General features: G+C 52.1%; 1 protein-coding gene across 2 annotated transcripts in view; it reads right to left on the reverse strand.

Annotated features, from left to right (window-relative positions):
• ADGRD1 (adhesion G protein-coupled receptor D1) overlaps positions 1–21,065 on the reverse strand; it is a 141,183-nt gene that overhangs the window by 37,520 nt on the left and 82,598 nt on the right. For both annotated transcript variants that reach the window (XM_024758649.1, XM_024758648.1), the window contains 2 exons: positions 12,811–12,884; positions 8,845–8,968 (listed from right to left, as the gene is read on the reverse strand). In XM_024758649.1, the coding sequence (XP_024614417.1) occupies positions 8,845–8,968; positions 12,811–12,884 (198 nt within the window). The remainder of the gene's footprint in view (positions 1–8,844; positions 8,969–12,810; positions 12,885–21,065) is intronic.

Here is a 21,065-nt window from a genome sequence, read left to right on the forward strand (position 1 = left end):
CTCTCCGGAGAGGCTGGTGAGATTCACTCCGGGGCATGGATGGGGGCGGGTGGGAAGAGGAAGTTCCTGGTCCGAACACAGCCTGGAAGGGCTTGGCTGGTGAATCAGCAGAAGGGAGAGAGCGGGGATGCAAGGCAGAGCCCAGAGGACCGTCCAGGACCCAGCGGGAGCCTGTCTGCTACCCTTTCCTGCATAACTGCAGGGACCAGGGAACAGGAGTGACGCGGGGCCTTTCTGGGTCTGCAAGAGGAAGGCATCAGGACCGGCCCCCCCCCCCGCCCCCGTGTGCAGACGCACAAGGTGAGAGGCATCACATCCTGGGGGGGGATAAAGGCAAAGCAGGGGACTTTTCAGCTCCCTCCTCCCGCAGGACCCCCGTCAACAAGGAGACAGTAGTCCTGACTCTGCACCTAGAGGCTGAGGACGCTGCCGTCCTCCGGAAGAACGAAAGAAGCGCTGGAGCTCCGCTGCTGCCTGCGGGAGGCCTGTGGTCCCCAGGCTCAGCCCCGCCCCAGGCCAGGCCCCCCCCTACTCCTCTCTGCCAGGACATCCCAGGCGGGTGCTGGGGCTGACATCACCGCGGCCTCGGTCAGGCCGAGTGCCTGGGGCTGGGTGCTCCGAGCTCAGTACTTGGGCTGGGAGGTGTCTGACCCCCCCTCCCAGCTCCATGAGGAGGAGGGTCCTCACCCACGTCACAGGCAGGGAAGCCAACGCTCAGAGCGGGCCCTTGCTCAAGGTCGTGCGGTGTGCTGGGGGAGGGACCGAGTGCCTAGCTGACCGGGAAGCAGAGTGGGGCCGCTGCAGGCCACACCCCAGTGATGAGGACACAGCCCCTCATAGGAGGTGCTCATCAGAAGCTGCCTGAGTGACATGCACGCTTGGAGACCCTGGAGGAAAGAACCTGCTTCCCGATGGTGAATCAAGCCCTCGCCAGCACCGGACTAAATGCCGGCCTGGCCTGTCTGCGATACGCCCACCAGGACCACAAATACAGCTCAGAGCGGGGGCATTTCACCAGCCCCAGGGCCGCCTTGTAATTAGGCTCCTGCATCCCTCCCTGGCAGCCAGAGTCTGAGGGTGTGGCAGCCACCGGTGGGTCCTCTAACCATCAGCCAGACTGGACATGGGCCCTGAGAGATGGAGGAGGGGCTCCTATGAAGGTGGGACACCACCCCCTTCCCAGCCCCGCACTGCAGCTCCAGCCTCAGGAAGGCGTGGTGTGCCCCAGCCGTGCCCTTCCTTTCCCACCAGCGGCTAGATTTAGAAATGCCCAGAAGAGCCTGGAGTTTGTTTCAGGACACGGACCCCTCTGAGTCAGAGACCACAAACGCCAGTGCCTCCAGAGAGGCAGCTTATATAAATTCAGGAGGCCAGCCGGGAGTGTGCATACATACTAGACAAGTGAAACTATTCTTCCAGAAAGAGGCATCTTTATCTCCCTTTCTTTTCCAACAGCTCCTCTTAGTGTGTACGTCACTTTCCCAGCGGAGGAAAGAACAAGAAGCATTTTACTGTCTTGCTAAAAGCAGAATAATGAGAACACGATGATGAGTGGGTGAGGGCGAGGGAGGTGATAGGGAGCGGTGGGGACTGTGGAGAACTGCAGTGCATACCCCCACCTGCAGGGAGCAGGGCTGCTCCTCCAGGAGTGGAAGCTCTGTGTGGCCAGATCTTCTTCTTTTTAAGAAAACCAGAAATCCAAAATTTTAGATAATATCTCTGAGTTTTGAAATGTTGACACATGGCAAAATGGCCATCATTTTAAAAAGTCTACAAATAACAAACGCTGGAGAGGGTGTGGAGATAAAGGAACCCTCGTACACTGTTGGTGGGAATGGAAATTGATACAGCCACTATGGAGAACAGTATGGAGGGTCCTGAAGAAACCAAAAATAGAACTACCATACGACCCCAGCAATCCCACTCCTGGGCATATATCTGGAGAAGATTATAATTTGAAAAGATACGTGCACCCCAGTGTTCACTGCAGCACTGTTTATAATGGCCAGGACAAGTCAGACAGAGAAAGACAAATACCATGTGATATCACTCATGTGTGGAATCTAAAATATTATACAAATGGACTTGTCTATGAAACAGAAACAGAGACCCAGAGAACAGACTTGTGGCTGCCGAGGGGGTGGGGGAGGGATGGAGTGGGAGGTTGGGATTCGTGGATGCAAACTATTATATCTCGAATGGATAAACAGCAAGGTCCTACTGTAGAGCACAGGGAACTATACCTAATCTCCTGGGATAAACCGTAATGGAAAAGAACATGAAAAAGAATGTGAATCACTTTGCTGTACAGCAGAAATTAACACAACGTTGTAAAATGTTATTTTGTCCAATAAAATAAATTTAAAAAATTAAATATTGACTAAAGGGCTAACTGAAACACGTCCACTGGCCAAAGTCAGCCTGCAGACCACAGGCTGTGACTCTGTCTCAGGAAACAGTTCCTTCCCTGTGGCTGCCAGGCCCCCGGCCCCAGGCTCCCTGACTGATGGGAAGGTGAAGGGGCCCCTGTGGTCCAGCCTTCCCAGGTGCACCTGTCCTGGCACACTGCTCCTGCCGCCTCCCAGGACAGACGTCCAGGCCCAGGCTGCTGTCAAGGAGCCCTTGAGGGAGCCAGGGGGCAGCCCCTGATCCTGCCTGCTCTGACTTCCCTTCCTACCTATAAACTCCACTCATAAGGCAGCCACTGCGGTTACTGCTGCTTCAACAAGAAACCCGGGGTGATACCCGCCTGCCCCCTGCCCCGGATCCTGCCTGGAGCAGAGCCCACCAGAGCATCCGGGCAGCGGGAGCCTCTGTTCCTCGGTCCCCGGCGGCCGCTGCTGGTCGGTCCTCAGAGATGAGCGAGGTTCTAGCGCCCGCCCCCCTCCTCTTGTGCACCTTTGGTCCCTGTGCCTGGGAGTCAGGGTTACCGACTAAACCCGCATGCACTGGGCTTTCGGGCATCCAGGGGGAGCGCTCCTGCATTTCTCCAAGCTGCTCTCCCGTGTGGAACTGACTACGTCGTGCACACACTTGTTCAGCCGGCCGCTGCCGCACGCCAGACGCTGGGCACCGGGAAGGAGCCACGAGCAGTGTGCTCTCAGACCTCAGCAACGGCCTCCCCAAGCTGCAAACTGTATTCTTCTCTCATCTGAGGTCATTCCACACAAATGCATTACCAGGGGCGTAACACACAGGCGGGGGGCTCGGTCCAGTCTCTCCCCACCCTTGTTTGACTCACTCGGGGAGGCGGGGGTCCAAGGGCAGACCCCCCCCCGAGGCGGAAGCTGGGTGGGAGGGGAGCCAGGAGAGACGGGCAGGGAGAAGCAATGCGGGCTCGGAGGAGAGAGCCTGCCCGGGAGCCCAGGAAGGCGCGGGCTCAACGTCAGGGAGGTAAAGGCGTTCGTGCTGTTTTCATTAATTCTCCAAAAGCCCCACGGATCTGGCATCTACCTGTGATAACTGCCTTGTTGCTTTTTTTAACATTCATGAAAACGTTCATTTTTAGCACAGCTAATTTTAAACCATTTTCAAATCGACCTTTCCTGGCGATGAGTAGATATGATTTGCTTCCATGAACACACCCACTGACTGTGTCTAAATCTGGTGTTGCCACTGAGTGGTGGCAGATCTGTAATCACAGATGCTCTGTGACCCCAGTCGTCCAGCTTCCTAGACCGAGCCGCCTCTCCTGCGCCCTCTCCCCCCACAGGCACCAGCACAACTTCCCGCTGAGCGTTTGCCCCTCCCACTGCCCCACAGGCCCACCCACGTCACAGAGGAAACTGGATTTAGTCCTCGGTGGGTAAAGGGTCCAACCCAGGGCGTGACCACCAGCCTGAGCTTTGCACAGGAGGGCAGAACTCAAGTCCGGACTCTGCCCCCAGGTGACCTTGGGGAAGTCCCCCAACCCTCATCTGCGAGGCCCGCATGGCGAGGCCAGAAGGGGGGAAGAGACCCCAAAACGGTGCCTTTCCTGTGTTCACTGTCACCAGCAGGCACTCTGCTCTGTGACCTCCAGTGACCCCAGAGCTGCCAGGCCTGCAGACAGAGCACCTGCCCTTCTCCTGGCTCTCGGTCTGCCTGCAGCTCACTGTAGAACAAGTCTTGTTTCCTGCGTCCCTGGAACTGCTCTCCCAAGAGGCAGTCTCACCAGTGCCCTCTGCATCTTACTTCCTGGAGGCCCATCTGTCCCACCCCCCCCTCAGACCCCCGGCCGAGGTCCCACCACCTGCTACAGAGCACACGTCTGGAATCAGACTAACCCTAACTCGCCCTTCAAATCTGCAACCACCGGCCCAGCCACTTTCACGGGACTTTGACAGACAAGGTGCCTGGCTCTAGGGTCTATTCAGAGAGAGGGCTGGGGCCAGCAGTGCCTGGGCACCGCCTGGGCCCCGTGAGCAGGGAACCACCCAGACCTGAGGAACCTAGATCAGCGTTTTCACAAGACCCGACGGTCGCTGAGCACATGGGGTTCAGGCTGCTGGGCTGCGGACATCGGACCGGCCCAGGCCACGGATACACCTCTCACACGTGGCCTAGAAAGGATAACTGATGACACATCTAAAAATCAAGAGATTTTGCACAAAACCCATCTCCAGCTTCTCTCAATCAAAGAGGGGGCAGCTCCAGTCCGCGTGCGCAGCGGCTGCCCCGTCAGCCGGGCAGGGGCTCTCAGTTCACCACACCCACACCCTCCGCGATGGCCTCCACCCCCGTCGTTCCGGCGGCCTCTCGGCGCCCCGGGCATTTGGGTCTGAAGCTCCCTGGCACGTGTCCTGGGAGCTGCACCAGCCTCCTTGCCGTTCGCGCCCAGGCCTCACACCCACGGCTCCTCTGCCCGGACGCCCTTCCATCTGCGTCTGCATGGCTCCCCCGCACCCCCCGGGGTCTCTACCCGTCCCCCCCGCTCAGGAGGCGCTGTGGGGCCACCTCTGTCTTCCGGCCTGACCCTCCCACGTTTGCCTTCACAGGCCGTGTCTCCATCCGCACTCAAGACCTTGAGCACTGCATTTTTCCAGAATAACGCCTAAAAAGCCTAGGGGTCACCTGGATCTCAACAATTCACTGATGAATGGACGAGAGACCACAGGCTGGGTCACCCCGCCCTCTGGGCTTCATTTTCTCCACTTGTCACAGGACAAGGAGGGGGCTTGGTCACAGGACCACTCAGACCCTCCGGGCACTACTGACAAAGGTTCTGCGTGGCGGCAGGGCGGTGCCTTTGCCAGGGGCTAATGTGAGTGGCTGGACTCTCCCCTGTGACACCAGAAGGTTGCAGACTGAGCCACAAGGGCCGAGGCCCGGGCAGGAGGGAGGAGAAGGGGGCCTGGGTGGAGGACAGAGGCGGAGGGTGAGCCTCACAGAGGCCGTGCTTCTCATCTGCCAGGGCCTGATGTGCCAGGAGATATGAGTGGTGTCAGGACCCGTGGACTAGGATAAGCAAGGATGGCAGAGGAAGCAACTGAGTGGACGGGTCAGTAGAGCGGACGTCTCGTGCAGTCAGGGGAGCTGATGCCCGGGCCTCACGAACAGGGGCTTACTCTCCCGACTTCAATGCACTCTGCTATGTTGTCATCTTATTTCATTTTTCTTTAAATCACTGGCAACGGCCCACCGCACTGATCTCCCCGGCTACCAACGGTTCACAACCCGGCGTGCACCCCGACTTAGGATCGAAGAGCTGCAGGTCAACGAGAGAAAGGTGTTTCTGTTTTTCCTGTTTCTTTGGCTGCGTCGGGTCTTCCTTTGGGCACGCGGGGTCTTTCGTTGCGGCGCACGGGCTTCTCTCTAGTTGTGCCGTGTGGGTTTTCTCTCTCTAGTTGTGGCGCGCGGGCTCCAGAGCGCGTGGCCTCTGTAGTTTGCAGCACGCGGTCTCTTTAGCTGAGTTGCACAAGATCAGTAGTTGTGGCGCACGGGCTTAGTTGCTCCGTGGCAGGTGGGATCTTAGTTCCCTGACCGGGGAGGGAGCCCGCATCCCCTGCATTGGAAGGCGATCCGCCAGGGAAGTCCTGAGAAAGGGCTTTGACCGAGCACGTGTGAGGGATGGAAACGAAAAGGGAGGAGGTGTCAGTCACTCAACTGCCCCCAAAAGGTCACACCTTCAAGAAAACGCTCCCACCCACCGGGACTGTTTGTGGGGGGGGGGTCACACCTGCCTGGACAACAGGTGCGCTGGGCGGACAGGTGGGCTTGCACCCCTCAAGTCTACGACAGAACTGCCTGCTCGGAAACTAAAGCTGCTGCGTCAACGCCTGGGCTTCATTTCACGCGTCGTCAGTTTTCCCAGGAGTAACCTAGCAACTCCCGGCGACTCCGTCTGATGGTGCTGCTGGGAAGTCTGCTCAGCCCACCCTCGCCTGAAGCTTCACCACGAGCAGAGCAGAGGGGGTCATCTGTTCAGATCGACATTTTGCGTGTGTCTGTGCGGGGAGTTTGCAGGGTGGGGGGCGGCCCAGCCCCCATGTCCTCCTAGGGATCGCCAGGAACCCCTCTCCGGAGTCTCCATAAGTAATCCACAGTCTGCTTGTAAAATCCATGATACGCTTTGCAATGTAAAGAGCGCCCTGCTCACCACCTTCCACCCGCAATACGCCAACCTCATCAGCCCTCCTGCCCTCTGCACTCGCTGTTCTCAGCCTGGAATATTCCTCTCCCAGGCCTTCTAGAGACAAGACTCTGCTGGCCATTCAAATGTCACTTCCTCGGAGACAACCCCCCAGATCACACTCCCCGAAGGCGTCCCCCCTCCCCACCTGCCGTCTCCTCCATCGCTCCCTCCAAGGTTCTTCCTACACTTACTGCTCTTTGAACTTACTGATTTATCCCCTCATTTGTTTATGCTCTGTCTTTCCCACTCGAATATAAACTACTCCAAAGCAGAAACGCATGGTTTTTCTTGTTTACAAATGAACCTCTGGGCCTGGCGATACACCCGATAGGTATTTGTTGAATGATGGTGGATAAGGAACCAACCCTTAGGTAAATACTGCTTGCAGTCTGGGTGTTGCTATAAGAACCACACCTTCCCTAACAAAACCGATGCAATCACGGACTCATCAAATACTTCCTGACGCCCAGTGTGTGCAGTGCCTGGGCTACAACACTCAGGAGAACAGAGTCTGTTCATAAACAGACAGACCCTGCGAGTGGATGTACCCTGAGAGGGCGGGGCCGCGTGACGGGTGGCGGGTTTGCCAGAGCAGGTCATACAGCAACGGAGACTCAGCCGGGCCCGGGGTATCTTATTGCCCGTCAGCCGCCACCTCCCTTCCCTCAGGCACACGGGAGTGAGGAGGTCAGAGCATCCTCTTGACAAGTGGCCGGTGTGCCGAGTGGCTGGAGGACTCAGCTCCACTGACATAGGAGGAGAAAGCCGCTACCCAGCTGTAGCCCCACTGCTTCAGGTGAGAGCTCTGGCCCAGCATCACCACAGATTTTCAAGAGCAGCCAGAAATTCAGTCATAAAAAATCTTCAATCTCCAAAACCAGTGTGGGATGAAACCAAACTTGTCTCCAGGTGCCCGAGCCACCCTGCATCTTAGGAGATCCTAGGAGAAGCCCCATCGACTCCCTGCTCTCCCACCCCCACCAGGAAATTCAATTTTCTCTGTGGGCCTAAGAAGCCAAGGAAGTCATCACGCTCAGGTGTCAGGGACTGAGCATAGTTCAGAGGATCCTACCGCGGGGCACCTGCATTTTTTTAAGTTATTTATTTATTTTTGGCTGCATTGGGTCTTCGTTGCTGCACGCGGGCTTCCTCTAGTTGCGGCGAGCAGGGGCTTCTCTTCGTTGCGGTGCGTGGGTTTCTCATTGCGGTGGCTTCTCTTGTTGCGGAGCACGGGCTCTAGGCGCGCGGGCTTCAGTAGTTGTGCTGCGTGGGCTCAGTAGTTGTGGCTCGTGGGCTCTAGAGCGCAGGCCTCAGTAGTTGTGGCTCGCGGGCTCAGTAGCTCTGCGGCACGTGGGATCTTCCTGGACCAGGGCTCGAACCCGTGTCCCCTGCATTGGCAGGTGGGTTCTTAACCACTGCGCCACCAGGGAAGCCCCACATCTGCATTTTTAAAGATCACTCTGTCTTCTCTTACAAGCTATGCCTCCCTTGAACCACAGAGGTTAATCTCTAGTTCTTAGTGCTGACCAAGCCTAGTAGGCAATAAAGATTAAATATTCTGAAGCAGAGAAACCCAACCAGGAGGGGCCTCTTCCATCCTTAACCTGAGGATAGACGTCCTGGCCCCGTTTGGAGAGGAGGACACAGGGGGTGGTCGGAAATCCCCTCCCCCACCTCAGGGCTCACTCCCGCTGGGACTGGAAGTCAGGTCCCTCAGAAACAGGTCCAGGGCCCCATCTGCAGCCCAGGGTCTCCTGTCTCACAGCAGAAATGCTCCGAGGACACGGTGTGGCCACCCTGGACATAGATGCAGCTGTATGCCACCGCTGGTGACACTTTCTCTGGACATCCAGGCAAACTGCTTATGGCCGAGGACCTCGCTCTGCTGGACACGGCCATGGCACAGGGAGGGTTTCACAGCTCAGTGACCAGAGACAGGAAACGCAGCCATGACCACCTCCTAGGCGGCACGTGCATCCTCGGGAGGGACCCAGGGTCTGTACAGGCGCTGGCTGAGGAAACCTGGAGCACAGGAGCTTCTGCAAAGAAGCAGAGCCTCGTGGGGGTCCCCAACCACCGGGCCTCCCTACCTGCGCAGGCTCCCGTCTGCCCCGCTGCGGCTGAAGTCCCCGGCGCTGACGACGAAGACCTGCCACCCGGCCCCCACTGCAGGCTGACGGAGAGGGGGCACCTCTTCGCAGTCCAAGAGCCCCTCCCCACCTGGCGCTTACCTCCAGCGGGACCACCTGCATCAGGATGGCGAAGTTGGTGAGGTGTGTGCAGTGGCAGACAGAGTAGCTGAGGTTCCCTTCGGTGAGAGCGCAGCCCTGGTTCGACCAGATGCCTTCTCCGGAGCTGAGGACACAGGAGGAACCGTCAGTGGGAAGCAAAGCCCACCCTTGGCCCGTGGGCTGAGACAGCATCCTCACCGCCAGGCTGAGGAGGCTAGGCTGTTTCTGGTGTTGATCAGGCCCCACGAAACAGCACCTCTTTCCTCCCGGGAGGGGAAAGCGGCATAACCACTGTGGCCCAATCCCTTTGCAAAACACCTGGTCCAACAGCCAATAAATATGGAGTGTCTACTGGCCATCTGGATGTCTTCTTTGGAGAAACGTCTATTTAGATTTTCTGACCATTTTTTGACTGTTTTTGTTGTCGTTATTGAGTTGTATGGGCCCTTTGTATATTTTGGAAATTAAGCCCTCGTCAGTTGCATCATTTGCAAATGTTCTCTCCCATTCCGTAGGTTGCCTTTTCATTTTGTTTATGGTTTCCTTTGCTGGCATATACCCAGACAAAACTATAATTCAGAAAGATCCACGCATCCCAATGTTCACAACAGCCAAGACGTGGAAGCAACCGAAACGTCCATCAACAGAGGAACGGATAAGGAAGATGTGGCACGTACATACAATGGAATATTACTCAGCCATAAAAAAGAATGAAATAATGCCATTTGCAGCAACGTGGATGCAACTAGAGATGATCATACTAAGCGAAGTTAAGTCAGAAACACAGAGACCAATACCATATATCACTTATATGTGGAATCTAAAATACAACACAAATGAACATATCTATGAAACAGAAACAGACTCACAGACCTCGAGGGCAGACTTGTGGTTGCCAAGGGGGAGGGGGGTTGGGGGAAGGATGGAGTGGGAGTTTGAGATTAGTAGATGGAAGCTATTCTATATAGAATGGATAAACAACAAGGCCCTACTGTAGAGCACAGGAAACTATATTCAGTGTCTTGTGACAAAACATAATGGAAAAGAATCTGAAAAAGAATATATATATCTATAACTGGATCACTTTGCTGTACAGAAGAAATTAACACGTTGTAAATCAACTGTACTTCAGTAAAATCTAGAAAGCGTGAAGTGTGCGGGTCCTGCACCCCAGCAATCCCACTTCTAGAGAATTCTGAGCTCTGTGCACAGGGATGCGTCTGGGGTATTTACTGAATGATACGTGATACTAGAGAACATTTTAAAGTTACCTAATGTCCACCTCAGGGACCTGGATAAAATTTGGTAGGGTATATACATCAGTCAAAAGCAGCATGTATCCATATGGATAAAACACAGAAACTTAATATACAATGTTGAATGCGTAATAATGATGCAAGGGCATGACACGAAAGAAGATCGTATATTTTCTATGAACATAACCATAAATTATAGATAAATTATTGAGAAAACTCCCCACAGAGAGGGCAAGAGACCAGGATGAGATGTAAAAGTCTTTTACATATTTACTTTTTTATAATTTTTTAAAGGATAATGTTTTGACGTATTACTTGCTTTATTTCTTAAAGTATCAACGTAGACAAAAATGACTTGAAGCAAAAACGCACAAATGTTAACTGTGGTTCACTCTTGCGGTGAGAATATGAGCGACTACAATTTTCTTCCCTGTATCTCTCTGTATTTTCAAATTCGCAAAAAGGATGCTTAAATGGTTCTTCCCAGAAATTGCAACTTTGAGTAATCAGCAAAGACAAATCTTTGCTTCGGCCAAAGGCAGGGGCCCCTGGGGAAAGCTTTTATAAAGCTGAAGAAATTTAAAGGCTCTAGTTTCTCTTTGCTTTCATTCCGTTTCCACGGCAATGTCAGCCGTGGATGAGAAAGGTGGCCGTCCCAGAGGGGTGATGGATAAACACAGTCCTGCCGCGCTCCTGCGGTGTTCTGTGAACAAAGCACACACTAGTGGCATCTTTATTTTCATCCCTGAGGCAGAGGGTGTCCCTGTGAGGATGCTGTGCGATCGTAGCTCTCGGTGAGCTTGGGCAGCGTGGAACCCAAGAGAGAGGTGGGAAGGGTCGTCTGGAGGAGGCTGAGGGGTGGCACTAAGCCTGAGGGCTGAGGCTCAGGGACAGCGGCTTCAGAGGCAGCGTTTGTGATGAGTGAGGTGGGGAGCATTTAGCAGAGACCAGAGAGCACAGCCAGCACCACTCGAACCTACCAGTTTTCAGGAGCAACCCCCCAGTAACGTCAGGATCAAAGGGCCTTAAAGATGGGCACGTCCTGCCCCACCCTGCCACCTGTTAGGGCTAACCTGTCCCCGGCCCTCGAGGAGAACCAGCGACACTGGCTGCTGGGCTGTATGTGACCTTTGTCCATGGAATGTATGAACGCCACACTTGACTTAGAGGGTGACCTGAGAAGTAGCAGGCACGAATTCGGGGAGCATGGTCCTAGGATGGAACGTGTCCCCTCTGCTGGCGCCAAGAGTGACTGCGAATTAAAAACCGTGAAAGTCACAATTTCCCAAATGGAGCCACGAAGCCGTGACGATGTCTTCATTAACCAGGGGAGCTGAGCCCCGCGTGGCATCACCTCCGTGTGCATGTGAAGATCCGCGTTCCAGGGAACCCGCGGAAACAAGAAGCCTGGTTCCCCGACTTGTGAGTAAATAAATCTGCCACGGCAGCCAGGTCAAGAGATAGCAAATAACAGGAAAATACGTGTCTTACCCTGTGACCTAGGAAGTTGGCATCTGAGCAGAAAACTGTTCTTTCACGTGCATAAATGCAATGTGTGTATATAAATATGAAAAAAATACTACACGTCAGTGGAAAGAGATGTGGGCAGAACACAAAATAAGGATGGTGGAATGATGCAAGATACGTGGAACTAAACACCACCATATATTTCCCAAGAACATAAATATAAAACATGCATAAATTATCAAAAAATACACACAAAAATCTCCCCACTGTGGCTACGACAGGCAAGAGGAGAGCTCAGGATAAGATCTAAAGGTCCAACGGGACATATGCTCTTCTTATAATGTTTTCTTTTTTAAAAGAATAATGTTTTGATATATTGCTTCTATCATTTGTTAAAGTGTAAGTCTAGGGAAAAAAGTGACCCAGAATTCTAAGCTCAGTGAGAATATCTTTCAAAACTAAAGGTCCGCTGAACGTCCTGCCAGCAGACTCACACTACAAGAAAAGTTACAGGAATATACCAGACGGAAACTGTGATCTACGCAAAGAAATGAAACAGCTGGAGATGGAAAAAAATGAAGGGAAATATGCAGTCATTATTTTCTTGATTTGAATTGCTTTAGAGGATAACTAACTTTCTAAAGCAAAAATCCTAGCAACGTATTGTGCGTTTCTGGCATCTGTAAAGGTAAAATGTACAACAAGAATAGTGCAAAAGATGGGCAAGAAGGATTGTGAAAAGATTGTTGTAATGTCTCAGAATACATGTGTGGTGGTATAAAATATTATTGGAAGGTAGACACGGATGAATTAAAGATATATACTCTAAGCCTCGGGGCAACCACTACAAAAAATTAAAAGGAAGTATACACCAGAGGTCAACAGGAGAGATAAAGTGGTACCAAAAATACACACAAATACACACTAGGGGGGTGGGATGGGGGGGTGGGCGGGAGACGCAATAGGGAGGAGACATGGGGACATGGGGATATGTATAGCTGGTGCACTTTGTTACACAGCAGAAACTAACACACCATTGCAAAGCAATTATACTCCAGTAGAGATGTTAAAAAAAATACACACAGAAATCCAACTGGAGTAAGAAAAAGAGAGTATAAGAAGCAACAAAATAAAAGTAGATCATAACCTGGACAGGCGTGTGACCGAGCATGGACACCCTGGGCCCCCTCCCGCCCCTCCTCTGCTCCCTTCTCGCCCCGGAACCCTCCCACGCAGACAGTACCTGAAGTCCAGGAAGGCGCAATACAGGAAGATTCGGTTGCTCTCGTTAGTAGCCTCGAGGTACTGCCTTTGAGTCTGAAATGACAGAGGATGGACAAGCCTCATGATCCGGCTGGAGAAGCCGAGCTGCCAGAACTGATGTGAGAGCCGCACCCTCACAGCCCACAAGACCCCACGGGGTTGGCAATACACAAAGCCCTTGACCTCCCGTCGCAACCCTTATGGTCGGAGAGGGCGGGTCACCCGGCCCCATCTCTCTCCTGGCTCTCCTTTGCCAGGGCTGCCGCCTCAGGGCCTTTGCACTTGCTGTATCCTCCCTCTAGAAAGCTCTCTCCCAAGACAACGCCGTGGCTCCCATCCTCCCGGCCTTCTCCTCAGGAGACCCTGCCGGCTCACTCAAAACAATACCAACCTGCCCATTCCTCTTACCGCGTTTTTTCATAGCACTGATCTCCACGCAGCACATTATGTGTTTACTTATTTATTTGTCTGCTGTCTTCCTCTCTAGAGCATGCCCACAGTGAGCTATCTCGTTTACTGCTGTGTCCCTGTTGCCTACCCTAGTGTCTGGCACACAGCAGGCGCTTACTAAATATTTACTGAACCAAGAAATGGACAAAAGAACAAATAAGTGAACAGTTCCATCAATGACCCTGTCCCTAGGATTCTCGCTCGTCCCCGGGCTTTTCCGGGATGCCAGCTCAGGGCACCTGGCAGCAGCTGCTCAGCCCTCAACGAGATGCAGAGACTCGTCCAGGAGTCTTGCCAGGGAGCTTGGGAAGCCAGCGGCACCACAGGAGACCGGGATCAATGGTATCTAATCGACTTCCAATCAATAGTTCAAGAGCCTCTTATTTGATGTCCCCGGACACGCAACCACCGGGCTTGGCTGCAGGAGAACGTGTGGGTCAGAAGCCGACAGGGGCATCCCCTCGCTGCGCACCCACTGGTTCAGGAGCGAGGGGCCTGGTACTCAGGGAGATGAGCTTACCTGAGCCTCAAACCCTATAAGGACACTCAGGGAGCAACACAACCAAAGGCTCAAGAAAGTCCATGGGGAAAACCCTAAAAAGGTTAAGCCTCCCTTTTCCTCACCCTGTTTTTAGGCTGCGTCCGAGACGCCTGACCTCATCCACATGCCACCTGGGCCACCCCGGCTGGCACCCCATCCCACGTTCAATGCTGAGGACGGTTTTCAAAGAGTGGTCCTCACAGCAGCCTCAGCGTCACCCCAGGCCATCCCTGGGCCCCAGCACAGAATCAGAAACTCTGGGGGTGAGGACGGGCTCTGGATTTTCACAAGTCCTTCAGGTGATGTACATGACCTGAGAACCACTAGAAGCTGGACAGGGTCTGCCTGTTCTGTCCCCTCCTCGTGTCTCAGCCTGCTGTGACCTTCATGCTCGGTCACAGACAGCCCTGTGGCTGCAGCCATTTAGAGCCACAGAAGGTCATTAGCAGGGGAACTGCAGTGTGCGATGTGCAAACCCCACAAAATCGAGAATACACGTAAGAACCTGCTGGTGACCCCCGCCCAGCCTCAGCGAGGCTTCCTTGGCCCCGGGCAGGACCAGACCCTCCAGGACACTGCTATGTGCCGTTTTTTCACCTTTTTTTCTCCCTCTACCCCTATAGTGCCCCTCCCCGCTTCCCTCTCCCCACTGGTAACCGCTAGTTTGTTCTCTGTATCTGTGGCTCTGTTTCTTGTTTGTTGTATTCACTAGTTTGTTGTATTTTTTAGATTCCATATATAAGTGACATCAGACAGTATGTGTCTTTCTCTGTCTGACTTATTTCACTTAGCACAATGCCCTCCAAGTCCATCCATGTTATTGCAAATGGCAAAATTTCATTCTTTTTTATGGCCGAGTAATATTCCATTGTATATATGGAACACATCTTCCTTATCCATGCATCTTTTGATGGACGCTTAGGTTGCTTCCATACCTTGACGATCGTAAATAGTGCTGCTATGAACATTGGGCTGTATGTATCTTTTCAAATTAGTGTTTTTATTTTTGGTTTTTTTTCAGCTATAGACCCAGGAGTGGGATTGCTGGGTCGTATGGTAGTTCTATTTGTAGTTTTTTAAGGAACCTCCATACTGTTCTCCACAGTGGCTGTATCAGTTTCCATTCCCGCCAACAGTGCAGGAGGGCTCCCTTTTCTACACATGCTCATTTGTCATCTGTGTTCTTTTTGACGATAGCCGTTCTGAGGGGTGTGAGGTGATATCTCACTGTGGTTCTGATTTGCATTTTCCTGATGATTTGTGATGTCGAGCATCTTTTCATGTGCCTGTTGCCATCTGCATTTGCTCTTTGGAAAAATGTCTATTCAGTTTTTCTGCCCATTTTTAAATCAGGTTGTTTGTTTGTTTGACGTTGAGTTATATGAGCTGCTTCTGTAATATATGTTGGATGTTAACCCCTTATCGGTCGTATCATTTGCAAATATCTTTTCCCATTCAGTAGGTTATCTTTTCGTTTTGTCACAGCTTCCTTTGCTGTGCAAAAGCTTTTCAGTTTAACTAGGTCCCATTTGTTTAAACTACGTGTGACGCTTGTGCAAAATAATGAAATGTGACGGCAGCGGCACTAGAAGGGGGCAGCAGCCAGGCGCCCGCATCATCAGAGGCCCGGAAGCTCCCCCAGGAAGAAGGGTCACCCCTCCTCTCATCGCCAGCCCTGCTCTGAGCGCAGGGAAGCACTTCCATGTGGGAGCGGCACAGAGGCCGAAGTCCTGACCCTCTGACTCTGGATCTAAATCACTCTTCAAGGGGAGTTTAAAAATCAGGCACAACCCACGAGCCAAGTGCCTGTGTGGTCGGCAGGGTGGAGGGCAGACTGGGGTCTGGGGCCAGGATCACACCCAAGATGGGAAACTCCTGCCTCTGTCTGGGTTCCTCCCGGCTCCGCGCCTGTGATGGAAAAAGCAGATCCCCTCCTTCTGTGTTTGAAGTTTGCAGCTGAAATGGAACAAAGGCTCTCAGAAGGAGACCTAGACGGTTCCCAGGAACACCACTGGATGGTGTGAACACACCAGCCACGGTGCTGCCAGAGAAAGGAGGGCGAGGCTTCCAGGTCACGGCCCACTTTCCCAGAGGTGTGGGAGGCGCCGTCCGCCCATCAGCCTCCCGAGTGCCTGGGCGACATCCCAGCCAGTCACCCCGGGGCCCAGGAGGTGGGGTGCCCCCATCAGGGTGGGGTGGGCGAGTAGCATCTCCCTTGAACCCCTCCTGGGTCCTGAGGCCGAGGGCCCTGTGGAACCCTGTGGTCCACAGGGAAGCCCTGACTCTTCACCAGACCTGTCCACCTAAGCACATCCCATGGGGAAGGGCTACACGGGCCCTGAGGAATCTCTCCTACGGGATCTGAGACTTCTGCCAACAGCCATAAGGTCTTCCCATCTGGGGAGAAGCAAATGGGATTCATCGAGGATTCGCTGTCTGCTGCCAGTACAGCAAGGGGTCTCCTTCTGAGACACACATCAGGAGAGGAGAAAATCTACCCGACAACAGCCTGTGAATGTTCCTTGTTTAGAAATGTACTTGCTTTTTAGGCCAGTATAATCGTCCCTCGGTAACCATGGGAGATTCGTTCCAGGAGCCCCGAGGATACCAACGTCCACAGATGCTCAAGTGCTGTATAAAAAGTGGTGTAGTTTTTGCATATAACCTACACACATCCTCCTGTATACTCTAAATCATCTCTAGATTACGTATAATACCTAACACAATGTAAATACTATGTAAACAGTTGTCAGTGCATGGGAAATTGATATTTTGCTTTTTGGAAATTTCTGGAATTTTTTTCTGAATATTTTCCATCCGAGGTTAGTTGAATCTGTGGATGTGGAACCCTCAGATACAGAGGGCTGACTGTATATAGTTTAACTTTTACATTGGCCGGAAAGGTACTTGCCTATCTCTGTCCCAAGCAAAACACAGATGTCTCCACAGCCCTTAATTTTGACCCTTAGTAAAGCAATGGAAGGGTCCAAGTGCCCCCCTCATAGCTGTGGGCAGCTGCGCACGGCTGTCAGCACCCTCCTCTCCAGCCAGGCTCACCTCACGAGCCAGGGGCCAGGACTCTGCATGATTGAAACGTCCCACCTTTAGGAGAAGCAAGAATCACAGAGGTAACGTTGAGTGGGGATGACGGGGGACACCGTTCATCCAGCCTCAGCCTCCTCTGGCATCTTGGGGTGCTTCTTTCTCCCACAGAATCACAGGCAGTCCCCTCCTGCAGATGCTAAGACAGACTCCAGCATCTTAGCCTCTGGCAGGACGGGGGCAGGGCAGGGCCGCATGAAGGAGACACCTGAGATTCACCTCTGGAAAGGGAGACCCGGGCAGCCTGCTGGGCTGAGCTGGCCCACGTGCTGAGGGTGAAAGGTCAGACAGGGTGAGACGCTGAGACCTTTGACCTCACAGAGCAGGGGCTCCCGGGGGCTTTGCGGCTCCATGCCCTCACCACCCCAGCACTATCTGCACAGGATACAGCGGCACGGCCACCGGGTCCGGGGCAGAGATGCCCACCGAGGACCCGTCCGGAGCCGGGGAACGCGGGGTCCACACGTGTGGGAAACTCGGGTTTCCCCGCCTTCCCTGTCCCTGCGGGGTGCAGGGCGCAGGGGTGGGTCCGGTGCCAGAAGGGAATTCAATTCTAACTGTGATGGCCCGTGGTTCCCCAGGCCTCTCTCCTCTGTTAAACCCCACGGCTCCAGTTTGAGAGGCTGTTCCTGACAGGCAGATTCCTGACTTGTACGCTCACGGTTTATATTCGGTGTGTAAACCTGCCCGGCGGGTGAGGGAAACACGCAGAGAGGAAATTGCTCCTATGCTTCCACCAAAAAGCAAAGAAAAAACACCTGTGAACTTACATGGGGATCTGGAATTAGAACAGCCGGCCTCAAAACTGAACAGAAAGTGTTTTCAAATCGTCCCCGTGGCCCAGGTAACACGAGTCAGGGAGGTCTCAGTGGAAAATGCGCTGACACGGGCTAGACTGGTCCCCAGGCCCGTTCGTGCATCTGGCGTTTACAGCTGCAGCGTCTCAGAGCAGGGAGGTGGGTCCCAGGGAAGGCGGAGCGGGGAGCAGAAAACAGAAGCAGAAAGAGGCAGGAATGCGTAAGGACGAGGGCGGCCGTGAGCGCCTGTCAGCCCGCAGGTCGGGGCTCTTTCCAAAAGCTCCATCCCCATTTCGTAGGAATGGGCTGCACAGATTCTTGTTTTTTAAAAAAGGAAAATCTTGGGCTTCCCTGGTGGCGCAGTGGTTGAGAGTCCGCCTGCCGATGCAGGGGACACGATTAGCCACACACGTAGGACTGTTTGATGCCAGACATCTTATTTATTTACAGCCCTCTCGTGAGTCTCGGGTCACAGATTTGCTTCCAGTTTGGTTCAAACAGGACCAGGGGCACCCTTCCTGGCCTCAGATTCCTAACGTTTAATCCCACTTCACCCCTTGACCCCTGATTCCCCGCTCAAGATAACCACAGAGACATCAGGCGTCCCCAGAAAGTCCTCCAGGGAACAGCGGCTCACAGACTCCAGTGCCAGGCCGGCTGTACCTAAGAGGGGCACCTTGACCCTGGAGGGTTTAACTCCCAAAGGAGACCCTCAATGCCCTCTCCTTCCTAATCCAAGAGGGGAGGGTGGAGGACACCTTGGGATTTGTCTGAATTAGGACAAATTCATTAAACTAGCAAAAATGTCTTTTCTAGGGAAAACATAAGATCCTCATTTTTCTGGAATCATCTCCTCCCATGAGAAAACATGCTTGTTAAAAATATAAGTGCCATTACTTTTGTTATAGTGACTCATAAAATACATTCTGTACATGCCCACAAGTCTAAGACAACAACACTGTCCTAATACGGGGTGAATTTTCAGAAAGAAAATGAGTTACAAAGACACATCCTGACCGCCAGCAAATAGATCAGTGGAACGGAGTAGAGACCCAGAGACGGCCCACACAAGTCCAGTCAACTGACGTTTGACAAAGAATCAAAAATAATTTAATGAAGGAAGGATAGTTCTTTCACCAAATAATGCCAGAGCCACTGGACATCCATAGGACCATCAATCAATAAGCCAACCTAAATCTCACACCTTACAAACAATTCACTGAAAATAGATCCTACAGTGAATGTTAAACATAAGACTGTAAAACTTTTAGATGATAACATAGAAAAAAAATCTTCAGGACCTACAGTCCATTGAAGAGTACTCAGCTATGACACCAGTGTAGGAAATACATTCCATAAAATTGAAAAATAAATAAATTGGGCTTCATAAAAACTAAAAACCTCACACTCTGTGAAAGACCCCATTAAGAGGATAAAAAGATGAGCCACAGATTAGGAGAAAACATTTACAAACCACGTATCTGACAGAAGAGTCATATGCAGAACATATAAAGGATTCTCAAAACTCAACTGTAAAAAAAACAAAATAAAACAAAGAATCCCGTTAGAAAAGGGGGAAAGGACGTGAAGAGACATGTCACTGACGAGGATACACAGATGGCAAAGAAGCAGAAGACAAGATCTTCAACATCACTAACCCTCGGGGAAATTCAAATTCAGACCACAACGAGAACAACTAAAATAAAAGACGACTGAACCAAACACTGGCAAAGGTGCAGAGAAACTAAATCGCTCGTACATTGCTGGTGGGAACGTGAAGCGCTACAGCCACTCTGCAGAAGCGTTTGGAAGTTTTAAGAAATATTGAAAATACTTATCCCATGACCCTGCAATTGCACTCCTGGGCATTTACCCCAGAGAAAGAGAAACTATTGCCACACAAAAACCTGTACACAATTCTCCATAACAGCTTTACTTGTAATTGTCAAAAATTGGAAACAACCAAAACATCTCTCAGTGGGTGACTGGCTAAACACACCACAATGTATCCAGACCCTGGATGACTAACTCAGCAAAAAAAGGTTTGAACTAGCGACACACGTGACAGCCTGTACGGATCTCACGGGCACGAGGTTGAACGAAAAACGCCAATTTCAAAAGGCAAGGTCTGTATGATTCTATTGATATGCCCTTTTCAACATGACAAAATCATAAGGATGGAAAACATCGGTGGTGGTCAGGAGTTACGGATGGAAGTGCAACCAAAGAAGTTTTGGCTGGTAAGGTGGTTCTGTATCTTGATTTCAGTGATGTTCTTGTGAATCTATCATTATTCCAAAATAAAAGTTTTGTAGAGAGTTAAGCCAGCATCAGATGAATGATCAACAAGCCAAGCTTTCTAGCTGGAGGAAACACAACTTGGGCAGGAGACAAAATGTCCCCAACCATCAAGCCTGGGATTTTAATATCTAAGTTTCATTTTGATTCGCTGAATTCTGCACAGGAACATGGAATTAGGTGGTAAGCCAGTTAAGGGGACCACAGGCCTCATCGTCGGGGACAATACAACCGTAACTCATAATTATCCTCTCCTCCTCCCCGGCGCCTCGGATCTCGACTACTTGTCACCACATGTGAGTCCCAGGCAAACCCAGCACCGCGAAGTGCATGGCAGACCCGGGTGTAGGCCCCTCACTTCCTCCCAGGAACTTCCCTCTGCCTCCTGGGGCCCTGGTTGCTATATTAACATCTCTTTTGGATCCTGAGGTGTGTGTTTTGTTCCCGCTTAAAGAACAAGTATCTCTTGTGTGGTCTGGGCCAGAACCAAGGGAAACGATCGTTCCGCACAGGGTCCATCCACAGCCTTCCGGCCTCCCCTCAGAGTCCATTCCCACGCACATCAAAGTGGTCAGCTTTGTTTTTTTTTTTTTAACATCTTCATTGGAGTATAATTGCTTTACAATGGTGTGTTAGTTTCTGCTTTATAACAAAGTGAATCACTTATACATATACATATGTTCCCATATCTCTTCCCTCTTGCATCTCCCTCCCTCCCACCCTCCCTATTCCACCCCTCTAGGTGGTCACAGAGCACCGAGCTGATCTCCCTGTGCTATGCAGCTGCTTCCCACTAGCTATCTATTTTACATTTGGTCGTATATATATATTCCATGCCACTCTCTCACTTTGTCACAGCTTACCCTTCCCCCTCCCCATGTCCTCAAGTCCATTCTCTGAGTCTGTGTCTTTATTGCTGTCCTGCCACTAGGTTCTTCAGAACCTACGCAGATTGCCAACAAATACATGAAAGGATGCTCAACATCACTAATCATTAGAGAAATGCAAATCAAAACTACAATGAGGTATCATCTCACACCAGTCAGA

Source organism: Neophocaena asiaeorientalis, unplaced genomic scaffold (genome assembly GCF_003031525.2).
Source record: "Neophocaena asiaeorientalis asiaeorientalis breed wild unplaced genomic scaffold, Neophocaena_asiaeorientalis_V1.1 scaffold77, whole genome shotgun sequence".
In the NCBI taxonomy this organism is placed as follows: Eukaryota; Metazoa; Chordata; class Mammalia; order Artiodactyla; family Phocoenidae; genus Neophocaena; species Neophocaena asiaeorientalis.